Source organism: Clarias gariepinus, chromosome 7 (genome assembly GCF_024256425.1).
Source record: "Clarias gariepinus isolate MV-2021 ecotype Netherlands chromosome 7, CGAR_prim_01v2, whole genome shotgun sequence".
NCBI classification, from domain to species: domain Eukaryota; kingdom Metazoa; phylum Chordata; class Actinopteri; order Siluriformes; family Clariidae; genus Clarias; species Clarias gariepinus.
Genome location: NC_071106.1, coordinates 3130390 through 3149030, shown reverse-complemented (window position 1 = coordinate 3149030; position 18641 = coordinate 3130390). Strand labels below are relative to the sequence as shown.

The window sequence follows — 18641 nt, the reverse complement described above, 5'->3', positions numbered from 1 at the left end:
AGAGAACGACCTGATGCCTGAGGCGTCAGTCTGTAGTTATATAGCGCCACTCAGCAGTAAAAGCCAGCAAACGCACACAATTCAAAAATAAAACAGTAAAAAATATATATTTCATAAATACAATTGTACATTACTAATTCCTACTAAATTCTTTAGCTGATTACAAAATCTGAAAATGATCAATACCCAGTGGTGGATGAAGTACATGAATTCAGTACTAAAAAAAGAATTTCTCACTTTTAAATGTACTTGAGTATCGAAAATTAAACGTCCTGTGATTTATTATGGCTTTATTGTTATTTTATTACTTTTGTGATCAGACACTCGCTTAAATTACTTGTTGAAACGGCCTTTGTGTCACTCTGGGCACAGATCTGTTAATACAGTGTGTTCAGAAAGTCTCTCCACAGCGGACACGTACAGTAGTAGTAGTGTGTTGACGCGCTCTTGTTTGGCTCCACCAGTCTGTTGTACGTATCCGAGGAGTTCTTTCCTTTACATCGGCCGTGTATTTTTGTGTGAAAATGTTAACCATCGAAGAACGTGTTTTTGTAGTGGAGCGCGTTTTTAAAGCTGGAGATAAATACTCAGATTTAGTTTGTGGGAAATTTCAAGCAGCTTTTCCAGACAAAAGAATACGACATCGTGACCCTGTGTGAGATTTAATAATAAATACATGAGTGAGAATAATAATGAGTTTCATTAAACCAATATTTTCCCATAAACTTCTCTCTCTGGCCACAGTGGAGGGACTTTTTGAACGCACTGTATAAGGTCATAAAATATTCTGACACTGATGTCAATTAACGTTATCTTGAATAAGCCACATGCAGGTGAGTCATTTTTATTAGGGAGATCTGAGTGAAATACCAGTAAGGAAACTTTACTCTTAAGATTTAGTTTAAACTGAACATCTCTGCACATGGCTACCAGGATTCCTCTAAGTAAAACATTTCAAACTATTTAAACCAAATGATGCAGAATTTCACACCCCCGCAAGTTTCACCATTTCGTGAGCTGAATGGGCGGCACGTTGTCATGAAGAAGACACACTTCACTTTTGTTCACCCGGGTGCACCATTTTGGTTTTGACCCTCTAGTGGCATCATGTGGAACTACACTGCGGGTTTTTAAACAAGAAGAAATGTTCACAAACACACCCATTTCCAGAGACATAATTTGGGCAAATATGGATTATATCACAGGAGTTGTAATAAAAATCAAGACATCAGTTGAACACGTGTGGATCACACCACGTCACCATGAGCTTACTCATCATCTCTTTACTTTATAATTAATAGTTTATTTTATGTTTCTGCAAACATAACAGTCAAAATCCAACACATTAACAGTCATTAACTTTAAATTACTGTCCGTTTATAATTTTAAGTATTAAAAATGATTCATCATTTAAAATTTATTTTTTCCTTGTATTGAAATAATATTGAATTGAGACATCAAAATCACGTTTATTGTACAGTTGAGTTTTGTATTATAACCCTAATCAGGGTATCCGCGGATCCTTAAAAAGTCTTAAAAAGTCTTAAATTCCATAATTTAAAAATAAGGCCTTAATAAGCATTAAAATGTCTTAAATTCGCGTTTCAAAGGTCTTAAAAATTCAATCTAACCGACCCTGTAAAGAAGATTTTATTTATTAAATTTGAAATCTTTTTGTCTATTTGTCACGTATCGCAAAATGGGCGGAACCAATTAAAAGACGCGTTCGCGGGGAGTTCGCTTGACACAGGCTTTACGGTAACGCTGCGTGAACCATGATAAAGCATGATTGAGCTTTAGCCTTGTTTAGCCATGGGGAAATGTAAGTTTAATGAAAAATGGTTACATAACCCTAATTTTGCGCCGTGGTTAAGACCAGTTAGTAGCAGTGTGTTCGAGGTCCGGTGCATACTATGCAAAAAAAACTTAAAACTCGGAACAATGGGAGTGAAAGCTTTGGAGACGCACATGCAGTGTGAAAAACACAAAGTGGCTGCGGAAACCTGTCGGAAAACACCTGGGGCCTGATGTATAAACGTTGCGTACGCCCAAAATGGGCATAGAAATATGCGTACGCATTTTTCCACGCACATATCGGGATTTATAAAAAATAAACTTGGCGTAAATAAGTGCGCACCGTAAGGATGCTCTTGACCGTGCGTACGCACTCTTTTAAAAGAGTATGTGTTTTGGCGACACCAACTGGCCCAAATAGCAATAATTATTTAAAATAGTCATCACCCAATTAATCAAATTGCATCAACCTGAATTATCATTATCAGCATTCTTAACCAAGTGCAAATACTTTGAATTTACTTTTTTTTAATGAATGGGCTATAAAAAGGTATGTGCGTATATAACATATCATCATAATGGATGCTCTAGCGCTGTTAGAAGACCTTGCTAATGACGCTCTACGGAGGGAGCGTGTTTTCAGAGACCGTGAAGATTTCCTTGCTCATGATGATGATTGGCTCATGAGCCGATTTCGATTCCCAAGAGCCATCCTCTTGGAATTGTGTTCTGAATTGCGGCCAGTATTGGAAAGACCCTCGCGGAGAAACCACGCGCTGTGTGTTCAAGTACAAGTGGTGTTGTCTTTTTAAGTTATTTTTTATTTGCATATGAATAAACAGGAAAATCGACTGTTTTAATAAACGTATCTTAAGGACAGCTGCATCTATTGCTAGATTTGTCACTTGGATATTTTAGGACTTTCCACTTCCGCGGAATTTGAATTGGTTGATTTAAATTATCCACAATAAAAAAGCTAAATTTTAAACAGACAAAAACTTATATAATGTGTAGATAAATCAATTACTTACCATCGTCACCGCAAATCACATCCGTATCACCTTGGAATTCTGGAAGAACTCCACTTAATCCTGTTTCCCCTATAATCGCGCCCACCCTTGCATCAAAGGCTGAGAGGTCAGTGATTCCTTGACCACCACCAGTTGTTACGACACTGCGCCTGTGTGCACATATTCTTTTTTTTTAACGACTACTTTTAAGTCTGACCATTTTTTTTTTTGGTCTCTTGGACTGTGCGAGGCACCGATGTAACAGCATTGACTGCTTCTGTTACTTGCTCCCATTCTACCATCTTTCTTTTATTTGAAATGCCCGCAGAGAGCCCACCAAATAAAACTTTTTTTCGGCCCTCCACCTCAGACAGCAGTACCTCCATCTCGCAGTCGCTGAAGTTTCTTTTTTTTTGCTTTTCGTTTCTGTTTTTCCATTTTTAGCCAACAGATCAATGACAATTATCGGTCGTATTAATATGCAGGGAGATCATACATATTCAAAATAGGCGGTCTTAACCTCCAAATATGGTTATTTCAGGAGGAGATTGGGGTAAGCTATAAGCACGTGCTCCTGCGCACAATATTCAGATAATTGTGATTTATAAAGCGAACCTTGCGCAGGTTCTGGCGTACGTACGGTTTTATAAATCTGAAAACTTTTGTGCGTACGCAAATTCTGCCTTATGTGCGTACGCACATTTTAAGGATGAAATCTACGCAAAGTTTTATACATGAGGCCCCTGGTATTTACCAGTTCTGCTCCTTCGAGCCCACAACAGTAGGCCTACCACAGAGCGCTGCTGCATCCCAAACATCGGCGGCTGCATCAGCTGCAACTTCAAGCACTGCGGTTTCCGCTCCAGCAGACATCAGAGCAACGTTTGCCTCTACCACAACACTCAGAGCCGAGGTACTCTGGTGTCTGCATACAATAACGAAGCATCAGTCTTATACTGCTAACGAAGCTGTCGGTGACGTTTTCCGAACTATGTTTCCAGACTCTGAAATCGCTCGTACATTTAAGTGTGGCAAAGACAAAACCGCATACATTGCCAGATTTGGACTGGCTCCTTACATAACCAAGCTCCTCGTTGCGGATGTTAACAAGGAAAAGTTTGTTTTAATGTTTGATGAGAGCCTTAATGAAACGTCCAAAAGAAAGCAGTTGGACTTGCATGTTCGATTTTGGGGGCAGGATTGCGTCCAGTCAAGATACCTAGGGTCACAATTCATGGGACATGGAACAGCTCAGGATTTGCTTCACCATTTCAAAGTAAGTACCAACCCATCACAAATCAAATTTGTATGTATCATTGGAAGCAATAATTATTGTTATATGATATGGAGTCTCTCTCTCTCTATATATATATATATATGTGTATATGTGTATATGTGTGTGTGTGTGTATATATATATATATATATATATATATATATATATATATACACACACACATATATATATATATATATATATATATATATATATATATATATATATTTATTTATAAATATAATAAAATATGATTAAATATGTATGTATATGTGTGTGTTTAATTTTGTTTCATTAACAATCAATTTTTTAATAGAACATGTTTTATGTATAAAAGTTTTATGGTGCATATATACATTATATATATATATATATATACATGCATACATGCATACATACACACACATATATTTATACATATATATGTGTATATATATACATAAACAAGATTTAATATGTGTGTATAAATATATGTGTGTGTGTATATATATATATATATATATATATATATTTTTTTTTTTTTATTTTTTTTTTTTTTTTTTTTTATTTATTTACCTTTTCCCTAGGAATGTGCATTGCAGTTGGACTTGAAAAACCTTCTGTCTGTTTCTATGGATGGACCAAATGTTAATTGGAAGTTTTTAGATCTCCTGCAACAGGAGCATCATGAGCAGTTTGGTGGCACACAGCTAATTGTGGTGGGGAGCTGTGGCCTCCACACCCTCCACAATGCCTGCAAACGTGGCTTCTCCATTTGGCACATGGAGAAGGTTCTAAGGGCCTTGCACATACTCTTCCACAATGCGCCAGCTAGGAGAGAGGATTTCACAGCTCTAACCAAATGCACAAAATTTCCACTTCCATTCTGTGGACACAGGTGGCTCGAAAATCTACCAGTCGTGGAGAGAGCTTTGGAGGTTTGGCCATCAGTGACCATGTACATGGATGCAGTCAGAAAAAAGAAGATACCAAATCCAGGAACGGCATCTTATGACACTCTTGAAGTTGCTGAAAAAGATCATCTTATCCTGGCAAAGCTACATTTCTATATGGCTATCACAAGGACTTTCAGTCCTTTTCTTACCTTCTATCAAACAGATGTGCCTGTGATTCCGTTCCTTGCCAAAGACTTGGCTGAGCTGTTGAAGGTATTGTATTTCCAGTGCAGCACTCTCATAATGCTAATAATAATTAATAATAATAATAATAATAATAATAATTTTTATTGAATTTTAAATCTTGTTTGGAAGTTTTCCATTTAATGGGATACATAGTTTTTGGAACTAGGAGATGAAGCAAACACTAACAACAATAGTTATAGTAGTATACTAAAATTGAACTCAAGTAAATGTAACTTTTTTGTGTGTTTTGGCAGAGTATGCTGAGGCGTTTTGTCAAGAAAGAAGTACTCAAGGATATTAGTCCACTTCAGCTGGTCAGATTGGATGTCTGTGACAATCAGAGCTGGGTCACCCCAAAGGAAGTTAACATAGGCTTGGGTGCAGAATCTCTTCTGTTATTTTGAGTTCAGCTAAAAGCTTGATTTCATAAAAGGTCATAATAGGTTATAATAGATTTTTGCATCCTCCCATCAGGAACTACAGAAACAGAAAAAGATAGGGGAACTCACAGTTCTGGAGTTTAGGAAAGATTGTCTTAAAATGATGTCTACCATCATCCAGAAAGTACAGGAAAAGAGCCCATTAAAGTATCCTGTAGTGAGGCAGGTGGCCTGTTTGGATTCCAGCATGATGTTATCTGACCCTGACTGGTGCAAGAGCAACATGACAAAACTGGTGCAGAAGTTTTTGCAAGCCCAACAGTTGTCAGGAGGTGTCTCTGCTGGTAGGAAAGAATAGTTCAGTTCTATCGAAGTGTAGTATGTAGCAAGTTGTGAAATATGACATTACTCTAAATGTAAAAAATGGCTTGTGTAAAAATTGTATTAATACTTTATATGCATACTTTTTTTTTTCTTTTTTCTTTTTTAAATAAAATTAATTGTATTTTTTCCTTACTGTTTTCTGTAGGTGATGTGATAATCCAGCAGTTTAGTAACATGTTATCTGCTGAAAATGAGACCCTTGTCTCATACAGATCCACAGAGACCAGGCTAGATACGTTCTTGCATGGTGTACTTGCCGAGCGCTATGATGAGTTGTGGGGCTTTTGCAAGAAACTGCTTCTCCTGTCCCATGGGCAGGCTACAGTGGAGAGGGGATTCTCCATTAACAAAGAAGTGGAGACCTGCAATATGCAGGAGGAGACAATGGTCACACATCGACTGGTATGCGATTATGTCAACATCTGTGGAGGGCTCCTCAATGTGCCTATTTCTAAAGAGTTACTGGCCTCAGCTGCATCTGCCAGGTCTAGATATAGAATGCACCTGGATCAGCAGAAGGCTAAGAAAATTACAGATGTCCAGGCACAGAAACGGAAATCTTTAGAAGAAAACATTGAGCACCTGAAAAAGAAAAAGAAAATTCTGGTCCAGGTATCTATGAGCCTGCAGAGGGATGCGGATCAGCTTGCAGAAGAAGCTGAAGGAAAAGCTGGCACCTTGATGGCACAGCTCATTACAAAATCGAACACACTGAGGAAGAGGTATAAAGAAAAAACAAGTGAATTACAGCAAATTGAGACCGAGTTGGAGGCAAAGGGCAAAGAACTGAGATCAATACAGTAAAAAACAAATGTTCAGGTTAATGGCATGCAGTGTACTTACTGCTGTGCAGTGTTTGTTTGAAATCTTCATAAGCCCATGGCTGTCAATATTATTCCTAATGATTAGTCAGTGCAAAGAATATTTTGCAATTTTGTTTCACTCTTTCTGTAAATCAATAAAGAGTTTAATTGGTTGTGTTGTGTGGTGTTTGCAAATTTGTTACTACAAAATTGGTCTTAAATTTCATTCTGTACGGTATTAAAAAGGTCTTAAAAAGTCTTAAATCTATCTCGTAGAAACCTGCAGATACCCTGCTAATGGTTATGTTTTTTATTTCTCACCCAGTCATATGAGTCTGGTAAAAACAGAAGAATGTGTGTATGAAGAGCACAAACCACAGTTTAATATAGTAGTTTATAATACTACTTTAGTCATTTCTGTATCTTTCCTTTTTCTGTTGGACTAAACAGTATTTTCTCTCTGCAGACTGTGTGAGAGTGTAAGTGTGAAATCCTGCACTGATGTGGTTTCAGCTCTCTGTAAAAATCCATCACATATCAGAGAGCTGGATCTGAGTAAGTGTGAACTAGGAGACTCAGGAGTGAAGAAGGTCTGTGATCTACTGAAGAAACACGAGTGTAAACTGGAGACACTGCGGTGAGTCTGTCAAAAACAGGAGAATGTATATAAGATTGAAGAACACGAACCAGAGATTTAGAAATGTGTTTGTAATATTACTCGAGCCATGTTTTCTGTTTTTAAGTTAAAATCAACTCCCAAACCTACTGCTAGTTTCTAGAAGACATTTTCTGTAAACAGTGTTACAGGAAGAAGTCTACATCATTGAAGTAGGACATTGCACAGAGCTCCATCACATGCATTTAAGAACTCTATTGCTTGGCTGCCAGTAAAGGCCTCAAAGTCCACACAATGCCCCCCCCCAAACCTGCCTTTTTTATTTCGAGTTGTTCATTTCTTATACATAATCTTAGGATTTAAAATCAATTTAAATCAAGTAAGACAGTAAGATTATTTAGTTAAGTTACTACACTAATAGTAGCCCAATAATTGTGCAAATAAAAAGGCCAAAACTCTCTCATCCTTTGTTAATAAACATTCAGGTGTATTAATATTTTAATTGACTGAGAGCAGTGTATTTTTTATCAATAAAATGGATTCTTGGGAATAGAATAATACTTATTTAATACAATGTCTAATAATTGAATAAAATCTTTTACACAGAACTAAATATATATAATCCAGACTTTCTTGTATTTTAATGGAGTCTTTCTAAAGGACTTTTTGTCTCACATTTTCAGTCCAGTCCCTGTACCTAAGCAGGTTCTGAGTTATTAACCCACACAGTGACCTATAAATATTTCAAGCATAAAATAATGATAATTAGATAAACAGATGATCAGGTGGTGATTAGTTTACTGCTGATGCTGAATGCTGAGTGGTTTGAACAGACGAGAGGGGAAATGAGGTCGCTGCTGAGGATGTTACATAAACAAGTTTCATCATGGTGCTTGATGGGTTTTACAAATGCACTTGACAATACTGTTCTTGCAAGAACTGTTCCAGAACAGCTGACCTTCATGTCTAAAAATAACAGCCAACTGTTGGTGTTGTTAAATACCTAATTTCATAATTTTATAGTTTTGGAATAAAAAAACAGTATTGCACTAGAATATAGAAAATAAATCACTAAACAAAGAAAATTTAATTATAAGGTGTGTCCAAACTTTTGACTGGTTCTGTACAGATATATATTACATGTGTGCCTACATCATTATTTATCCCTGTGAAGTAAATAATATATAAAAATGTTTCTCTCTGCAGGTTAGTAAAGTGCAGTATAACAGATAGACACTGTGCTGCTCTGACTGCTGCACTAAAGTTAAACTCCTCACATCTGAAAGATCTGGATCTGAGGTGGAATAAACTGGGAAATTCAGTCACACGACTCGAGGAATTACTGCAGCGTTCAGGAGGACGACTAGTGTAAGTAAACTTAACACACAGACAGAGTAGTGCAGAATGTGTACTTTCTGTAGAATATAATGTAGCTGTAAGAGTGAAGTGAAAGAGGAATATAAATGCTCAAATCAGCAGCATGTTGGTGATCATACTGAGAGAAGCACATAGAATATACCTTTAGGAACTAAATTAAACACAACAGTAATTTGTCACTTCATGATAATAACTATACAGTTCTGATTTAATAGAAGTGAACTTTCATCTGATCTGTTTCTGTTCTCCACAGAAATACCACTGCACTTATAATCTCATCTTTCAAGTTTATTTTCCTTTCATGCCAGATTTCATGTGTTTATAAAGTTTAACTAAATGTGATACATGTGTAATTTTAATAATAATTACAAAAAAAAAGAGACACAGGGTACAGATTTGAAACATGTTTTTTCTGTTTTGATTTTTACAGACATGATAACTCCTTCAGAAGTGAAATTAAACATTCCTCTGATGGGAGAAAGGAAGCAGCGTGTACAGTAAGTTAGGAAGCAGTGTGGATCGTGATTAAACTCAGCAGAACCAGGACAGTAGTGGAACAGACACTCAACAAACCCAGAATTCAGTCTTCAGGAGGTTTATATAAGATCACAGAACAGAATTGGAGTAATGAAACCAGTAACACCAGTAACACACAGAGACTGGAGGCTAAACAGGGGCTACACAAGCTCTCCCACCTCCAGTCCATAAAACAAATAGTACTAGATAAACTTCAAAGAAACTCATCAATGTAGGACAGATGAAGACAAACGTGTCCTGTGTCCTGTATGTGACTGTCTCCTATTTCAGTGAATTTACTGCTCACTTTTTAAACAATGAAGTATTTTAAAAAGTAAGAGTTGGCCATGTTCTGGTTTCTGGTGATTTGTTCCACAGAGTGTCTTTTAACATTAAACCTCTTATTCAGTGTAAACTGAAATAAACCTGTTTATAAAAAAGGAAACTAAAGAAGAGACTGAATCTGTTGTTAATTTATAAATTATGCTTTATATTCAGTATCTATGTAAATTGTGCTCATAAGTAAAATCTTTATTTACTCTTCAAGACTCATGTTTTTATTAATTACATAAAGTCTGTGTTCTTCACTACACTGATAACACACACATTAGTAGCACCACAAATAGATGCTGCTCTAATCCTACCAATAAATGTAACTTAATAAAAGGAAATTACACTGAGAACATTTCATTAAATTCATTCCAAATATGTTCACAGGCTTCATGTGAATAAAATAAATGTACATTTTACATGAACTGTTACATTTACAATTAGTTTTCACACATTCAACATGATTTCACATCAGTTTAACTGGAACAACATTGAACTCTATGGACTCACCTGACCTGAGGATCGAACCCAAGACCCTGGAGCTGTCAGGTGATAACCTTTCACTCTACCTCATTCATTCACTCATTTTCTTTACCATGTATACTGTATATAGAGTCGTGGGAGACGTGGAGTCTATTCCAGGAGACTTCAGGAGACATGGCCAGGTTCTCCATTGACAATCCATTGCAGGGCACATACACACATGCACACACACACATTCATACACACAGGGCAATTTAAGAACGACTGCTCTGTGAAGAAAATATATTTCTCTATATATTAACTGTCAATATATTGAATGATTTGATGTTCTGATCTAAATATATTCACAATATACTGAATAATATATTAAATTTGGTTGAATATATCTATTTTTTTATAATATACTTATGCAATATGCTTATGGCTCATTTGCTTAGACATATACAAGACCATAATGAGATTAAAGCCAGATATAAATGAGATGCATGAAACACAAGTGAGAAATATTATAGTTTTATTAAACATATCAAACATCCTCAGTTAACAGCATACAGTGATGAGCCACAACAAACACCACCTGAGACCCGTCAGTGTCCATATTGACCTCTGTCCACCACAACATTAAAACCAACAGGTTAGTAATATTAAAAATACTATGGTTTATTATTACCACTAAATTTGTAAACCGAGCCTATGTGTAAAAATAAATGCATAAATAAAATAGACTTAGATGTGCAAACTACAACATACAGTTTTTATTGTGTAATAAATTTTTAATTTACACAATATGACAGACACCAGCAAAATCTGCCAATTCAAGACACTAAATGATACAAAATGTCACCCAACCTGACAAAGATATTAAGTGTCACACTGTTAAACTCAAAGTATGATTTATACAGGAGTTACACAAAGTCCACAGCATTATGACAATCTTCCAGTGAAAATAATCAGTCAAAAAAGAGAAGGGAAAATTAAAGGGAAATTTGGTTGCTTGCTGTATGTAAGGGCTACAAGAACTGGGCTGGAAAAGTTCTCTCTCACTGGCTACATCAGTCTTCTCTTGTGGTGGATGTCCAACAAGTTTGTCCAAAGTCTGCAGATCATTACAGTAATGACCAAGATAACCTTTACACAAACAAACATATTGGTCTTCACTTATAGAGTAAATATACAAGAATATACAGTGGAACCTCGGATTACGAGTAACGCGGTTTACGAGTGTTCCGCAAGACGAGCATTAAAAAATGAGCATTGTCTTGGTTTACGAGTACCGATTATCATGTATCACACGTGCGAGAGAGAGAGAGAGAGAAACTCTGCTCTGTCACGATTCTTTTCAAAGGTAAAGTGCAGGTTTATTTGTTTGTTTGTTTTACTTAACAGCAGTGATTCTGTTAATATGCGTTCACGCGAGTGTCATTAGCTATGTTCCTTGCTAATTTTTCCTGAAAAAACAGTCTTTCCGTTAATGTATGTTTATGTTTGTGTGAAATTCAAATAAGACAGGTTTACTGTGTAAGATGAAAAGGGGGAGACAGGAGGGGCTGAAAGTCTCCTCTCACGTTAGCTTTACACACTGTCGGGATTTTATCTGTCAGGATTTATTAGGTAATTAAATTATTGGATTTTTAAGGTAAAATGCATGTTAATTTGTTTTATTTTTGCCTTATATTTTGTGTTAATTATTTTTATGTATTTATTTTTTAGGGCTAAATTGTGCTCGTAATCCGAGGTTCCACTGTAAATAAAAAAATGTAGCCTAAACTGTTCAGAAATAGATGTGCAATTAATAGGTATGAACACACAGTATATACAGAGAGGCCCAAAAAATTTATCCACACTCTAACATGAAAAATATACACCTGTCTTCTGTAGGTCACATGGCAGCACATGTAGGTCACATTTTTAGAGGAAAGATAATACTACACACTGATGCCATAATTCAATTTGAGTTTTAAAAAAAGCCATAGATAATTGTGAATGTGTGTATATATTTTTGTGTCTGTTGATGGGCAATAGGCTGGACAAATATCTGTTCTATGTCCATGTAAACAGGAAAAAAACGCATGCATTCCGATATTTCGAGATCAGTTTCAGGCCTCCTTCTTATGCGGAAATAAATCAGATAAGTGCTAATGTGATTGTCGTGTAAACAGACAGATCAGATTTTCTGAGGCATTGTGTTCTGTACGTCATTAAACGTAGACCTAGAGTATTATGGTGAACTGGTATGTTTGGATGCTGTCTTCCTCACTCTCATTGATCACTCAGGTTTGCTGACGGTGAGGTGATTGTTTGCTTTACATGTCAGGAAGCCCTCATGTTTGTGTTTCCTTCTGGCTCTCCCTTTTAGTTATGCTGTCATAGTTAGTCCTGCCGGAGTCTCTGCTTGCACTCTACAGTTAATATACATTCACATTATACATTGTGTGACTGTGACCATACCTAACTGCCATCTCTCCTCTTCTTCTCTTCCCCCCCCCTCTTTCTTTTTCCTCTCTCCTCCTGTCTCCCCCTTTCACTCTTTCTCTCTCTCTCTGTCGAGCTACACATGTCGTTCCTGAGCTGCCAGTGATCCAGACTCCCTCTGCCCTCCGGACCTGTCTGACCCATCCTGGTGCCCCGCTTCTGGCTGAAGATCTCGTCACGTGGATGCCCCGTGTGTCTCTCTGGGATGCGTCTGGTGTCTGGGAATGATTCTCTCTACCTAGAAAATGGTTCTGGCCTTGACTGGTGTTGGCAACTGTTTCTCTGGGGACTTGACAGTTCGATAGTTCAGGACTGGAACTTCTTACCTGGGTCTTCAATAACTACCTGGACTCCATATTAACATCAATTAACATCAGCTATTATAGCTGAACTGCCTCCCACCCTACACACTGTATAAATGCAGATCATTTACTGCTTTCTGTTTCACCCAAATGAGGATGGGTTCCCTGTTGAGTCTGGTTCCTCTCAAGGTTTCTTCCTACTACCATCTCAGGGAGTTTTTCCTTGCCACTGTCGCCCTCGGCTTGTTCACCAGGGACAAACTGACCATTTTGGTTCATACAAATTCACATTGCATACAAACTTAAATAATTCTTTTGACTGTGTAAAGCTGCTTTGCGGCAATGAAAATTGCTAAAAGCGCTATACAAATAAAATTGAATTGAATTGAATTGAATTAAAAACTGCGACTTCTTTGCGGTTTAATGACGTAATGTTATTCTCTGGTGGAAGCACATGTGGAATGATAACATCGCAGGTGACATGGAGGAGAAAAAGCACCCCCTCCGCCTTGTGTTAGTACTTATTTAGGCTAAATAACATTAAGAAATCATTATCATGTGAATGAAGCATATGCACAGGCTGCACTTTTGTGCACGTTTTGTGAATTTTGCATAGTTGTCAAGCATATTTTACCTCCTCCCATCTTGGCTAGTGTGTAGTGCAAGAACCTCCCTTTAAGTATGCGCGTTGTCTTTTAGATTTACATTTAAACATTTGGCAGACGCTCTTATCCAGAGCGACTTACATTTTTATCTCATTACACATTTGAGCAGTTGAGGGTTAAGGGCCTTGCTTAAGGGCCCAACCAACTTGGTGGTTGTGGGGTTTGAACCTGGGATCTTCCGAACCGTAGTCCAATGCCTTAACCACTGTGCTACCCCTGGCCCGTGGTATTTAGATGGTATGGCAAGTGTAAACACTTGAATCGGATATGGTTTTTGTTAGGTAATTTGTAATTAAATACATACTTTAAACTTTAGAATGTATTGTCTAATGTGTTGTTGCTAAATCTTATGTACTTTGCTTGTGGTATAATGGCTCCGTAGCTCTCGGCCTGTTTTCAGTCTCTGTGTAACAGCTAGAATCAACACACCAGGTTAAAACTAATACTGTACCTGGATATTCTAATACTAATTTCTGTCTGTGTTCAGACAACAGTTTGTATTTTAGTTTGTGTGTTTGTGAACACGTTTTGTTGAACACAAACTATAGTTTTTTGTTTATAGTTTTTTTGCTTTTTTGTAGCCTTGTGCGAATTAAATCTGTTGAACTCATACATAAAATCTGCCTCTATATTACTGATGTAATGTGTTTTTAAAAACATGTTAAAGTGTAGAAAATGTATTTAGCATTTGTAAATTATCCTAAACACCTTTAGTGTACTGGTAACACATTTGCAATACTGTAGTATAGAAGGTTTTATGTACTGTATGATACAATAAAGTATATTTGTATTAACCACAAAGTGTACTTTTTTAGTATTTGTAATTGGCCCGAAGTATAACAGCATGTTACTGCTGCAATAAGTATATACTCATAATATACAGTATTAATCATGTATTTGTAACACAGTAAAAATAGCTGTAATATACTTATAATACATTAAATATATACTTAAATTGTATTAATTACTGTCAGGTATGTACGTTAGTACTAAGTATACTTAAAGCTGTTCCACTTTAGCACACAAAAGTATACTTAATACACTTAAAATTGTGCTTTTGTACAATTTAATTACAACTTAAATACACTTAGTACAAAATTAGTTGTTCCAAAATAGCAAACTTCTAGTATACTAGTCATTAGTCTGGCTGCAAGTATACTTAAATGTGCTTGGATTTTATATACTTAGCATACTTTTTTTTCACTTGGGTGGACATGCTTTACACACATATTTAACACATTCTAAACATTTACACCTAAGCAAGTATTTGTAAATACAAGCTAAACAAAAGGCATTATGAACATTTACACCACATAAATCCATAAACATCTCTTAGTTACATAAGGCAGTATTTTAGCCAGCTGGAGCTAGCTTGTTTGTGCTAAATAACATTACTGACAGCAGTGTTATAAGCTAACCAAAATGGAGCCAAATATATATTAGTAACCATAATCTAAAGCTATTCAAAACGAGGTTAAACAAACAGCCCTTTAAATAATAAAACCTATTTTTAACAACAATACCAAAAAGAAAATTAACAACTTTATAATAAATAAAAAGAATTGAGAATAGCATGTCAAAAAAATAACCCAAACAATAAAAAAAGAAACCATGATTTTTTTTTTTCCAGTCAGTATTTTACATGCAGGCTGGGCAGAAGTATTCCTTTTCAACTGCAGGACATTGAACACAGCTAATGTGAAACCATCGGTCACAGCCATCACAGCAAATCTGGGGAAACAAAAATATATATAATTACACACAAACCGTTTCCAACATGCTTATTCTGTGTACAGTGTAACAGTAAAATAATGTTTCTCAGCATTATTTTCTAATTAACATTAACTACCATAATGATTAAAATATGTAACTAGTTTACTATGCCAATTAACCTAATGTTCATGTCTTTGGACTTTGGGAGGAAACCGGAGTAACAGAAGAAAATCCACCAAGCACGAGAAGAACATGCAAACTCCACGCACACAGAAATGAGGTGGAAACAGAACCCTCTACCCCAGAGGTGCAAGGCCACAGTGCTAACTAGCATAGGAGAACAGGGACATGACATGCAACAAGGGTCACGCAACCAGGGCTGGAACCTTAGTAACAACCCAGGGGTAGCTCAGTGGTTAAGGCATTGGACTACGGTTCGGAAGATCCCAGGTTCAAACCCCACAACCACCAAGTTGCCACTGTTGGGCCCTTAAGCAAGGCCCTCAACTGCTTAGACGTGTAATGAGATTAAAAAAAAAAAATGTAAGTCGCTCTGGATAAGAGTGTCTGCCAAATGCCCAAATGTAAACCAACGACACCACCTTACCCCCACCTCCAACACCCCCCTCTAAAAAAGAGGGCATGTTTAATTCAAAGTTACCCATTGTGTGTCTTCATCGCCACTACCACAATAGTAGCACACATTGCTGAGATCTTCTGTAAACACAAAAAGAGATACATTCTATATACTATTTTCACAAACTATTTTAAAAGATATATTCTTTCCGTAATGTCTAACAATAAAAAAAGGAATGGCCTGTTTACCAAAAAAAGATACACACCTGAATTCTGGAGGAGGGTGGTGGCTATATCGAGCCTCATTTTTTTCACCTCTTTCTCTGACGTGGTAAAATAAAAAAAATTTACCCAGCAGAATCTTTTCTGCAAACTGAAAAAAAAGTATAGTAGATTGCCTGAACTTAAAAACTGGACAACATAACTATATACATTTTTTTTAGTTAAACGAGTAACATTGATCAGCAGTTTAAAATACTCTTAGCACAGGATCATGCGCTAACTTTTAATGCTAGGACACAACAAGAAATTCAAATTCAAATTTTATTTGTCACATACACAGTCATACACAGTACGATATGCAGTGAAATGCTTAGACAACTGCTTGTGACCTAAAAATAGAAGACTATGAATAGTAATAGGAAATAAATATGAAAATGAAAATAAAAGGTAAATTTAACTAGGAAAGAATAAAATAAAATATTAAAATTAAAGTTAAAAATAAAATAACTGTACAACAAAAATACACAATATAGAAAATATATGAAGAATGTATGAAGAAATATAGAACAATAAGAGCAGCTGATAGGTAGGTAGGTATATATTTATGTAATTTTTGTGTGGAATGGAGTTAGAATAAATGGTAATGAAAGAATGGTAATGTCCAGCGTTTGTGCAATCCACATATTTAAAGTGTCTTGTGCAGTGCAAATATGCTTAAAAGTAATTTATTTACAGTAAAGTGACTTGTGACAGAGTGATTTGATGACCACGAAGTGTAGTTGTGCAGTGGCCACTAGTGTAAACGAATGTCCAGAATGTCCAGTGTGTGTGTGTGTAAAAACCATATGTGTGGGTCAGTACTGTGTGGTGGTGGGATTGAGAGACCGTATCACCTGCGGGAAGAAGCTCCTTCTCAGTCTCTCTGTGTTGGTCTTCAGGGAGCGGAATCGCTTTCCTGACCTCAACAGAGAGAACAGTCCATTGTTGGGATGGCTGAGGTCCTTCACAATCTTCCTGGCCTTGGTCCAGCACCGCCTGCTGTAGATTGAGTGCAGGTCAGGGAGCTCGGTGCGGATGATGCGCTCAGCTGATCGCACAACCGTCTGTAGAGCTCGTCTGTCCTGCGTGGTGCTGTTCCCGAACCAGGTTGAGATGTTTCCCGTCTGTATGCTCTCTATGGTGAAGGAGTAAAAGTTCCTGAGCACCTTGGAGGGCAGTCGGAATTTGAATTTGAATTTTTAATTCCTTTTGATTACGTTATTACGGTCAAAAGCTTGTGTTCTCCACACTTCTGTATCTTAACAACAACTACCGTGCGTGATAGACATGCAGCTACACAACTATGGAATGATGTCACAGTGCAACTTACGATTATCATACTAAATGCTTAACTAATAAACTCAATGCATAATGCTTAACTAATGAAATAGAAATAAACACAACAACAAATTTATAAAAATGAAACATGGCCCTTACACCTACAATCCAAATGAAATGAGTACTATTTCCAGCAAACATGACAAGTAATTCGCAAGAAATGTTCATACCTGAGATGAAAAAGGAAGTCAGGCACGCAACAAACCAGCGTGCACACCACATGAAGGAGAGTTGATTGGAAAAGACCTCACTATTAAAGAGTCCAGAGGGAACCTACAAACCAATTTAAGTGAGTGCCTTTGCCCATTAGCATAGCGAGGAGATCACAAGGAGCTCTCTGTAAAAGATACAGAGTCTGCAGAGAGTGAGGCAGGCTGCTACATGACCACCTTAAAATATTGTGACCACACTTTCGCATAAATGCCGTTGCATACAAAGAGAAACATTTTAACATTTAACGTGCAATTTAAATGTGATTTAAAGCATTAAATGGATATTTGTTCTTTTAAATGTCGGTAAGATACCAGGAAGAGGCAAATTTACTCTTAAAATGTCTCTTAACATCTTTTCCGATCACACTGAGATTCTCCTAGGGGATCCAAAAGCAGGCACCGCTTCTCATGAGGATACAGAACATATTAGTCAAATTTAAATATAAACTTGTCAATCATAAATGCAATCATAACCATAACCATATTATAGAGCATCTTAGCTGTCTATCCCACACGGAAAAGACCTATATAAACATATATGTTTTAATATAGGTTTTGATATAGGTTTTTAATATATGTGACATATATAAAATTGGCCGTTTTCCTATATTATATGTACATATATGCGTACGTATATGTACCTATATAGGTACATGTATGCACGTATATATGTACGCATATATGTACGCAATACCATAATCTAGGTAAACATATAGGTGCATATATGCACACATATATACATGCATACATGTACCTATGTGCATATATGTACCTATATGTTTACCTAGATATTAGTAAAATTATTAAAATCCATAGCTGCTAGACAACATAAATAAAAGCCCAAAATGTAGAAATTTATTTTTTTTATTTTCTTAAGAACAATTAAATAGTAAAAGAACAAAAATATAGTACAAGAACAAAAATAAGACAAAAAACTGAACAGAAAGAAAAAAAAGTATTTTGAGGACCTTCTCAGCTTTGTGAGCTTTGAATTGATAGATGTGCCTGTCTAC

The 18641-nt window shown here is 36.4% G+C and overlaps 2 protein-coding genes across 2 annotated transcripts in view; both read left to right on the top strand.

Annotated features, from left to right (window-relative positions):
* The window catches only part of LOC128527620 (protein NLRC3-like), a 446994-nt gene extending 437424 nt beyond the window's left edge, over positions 1-9570 (top strand). Inside the window, exons 20-22 of the mRNA XM_053500085.1 lie at positions 7234-7404; positions 8590-8751; positions 9191-9570. Coding sequence (XP_053356060.1) covers positions 7234-7404; positions 8590-8751; positions 9191-9266 — 409 coding nt within the window. The 3' untranslated portion in view covers positions 9267-9570. The remainder of the gene's footprint in view (positions 1-7233; positions 7405-8589; positions 8752-9190) is intronic.
* On the top strand, positions 5842-7061 carry LOC128527619 (uncharacterized). The gene is made up of 2 exons (XM_053500083.1): positions 5842-5924; positions 6110-7061. The coding sequence occupies exons 1-2, from the start codon at positions 5864-5866 to the stop codon at positions 6766-6768; spliced, it is 720 nt and encodes a 239-aa protein (XP_053356058.1). The 5' UTR covers positions 5842-5863; the 3' UTR covers positions 6769-7061.
* Positions 9571-18641: the final 9071 nt, after the last annotated feature.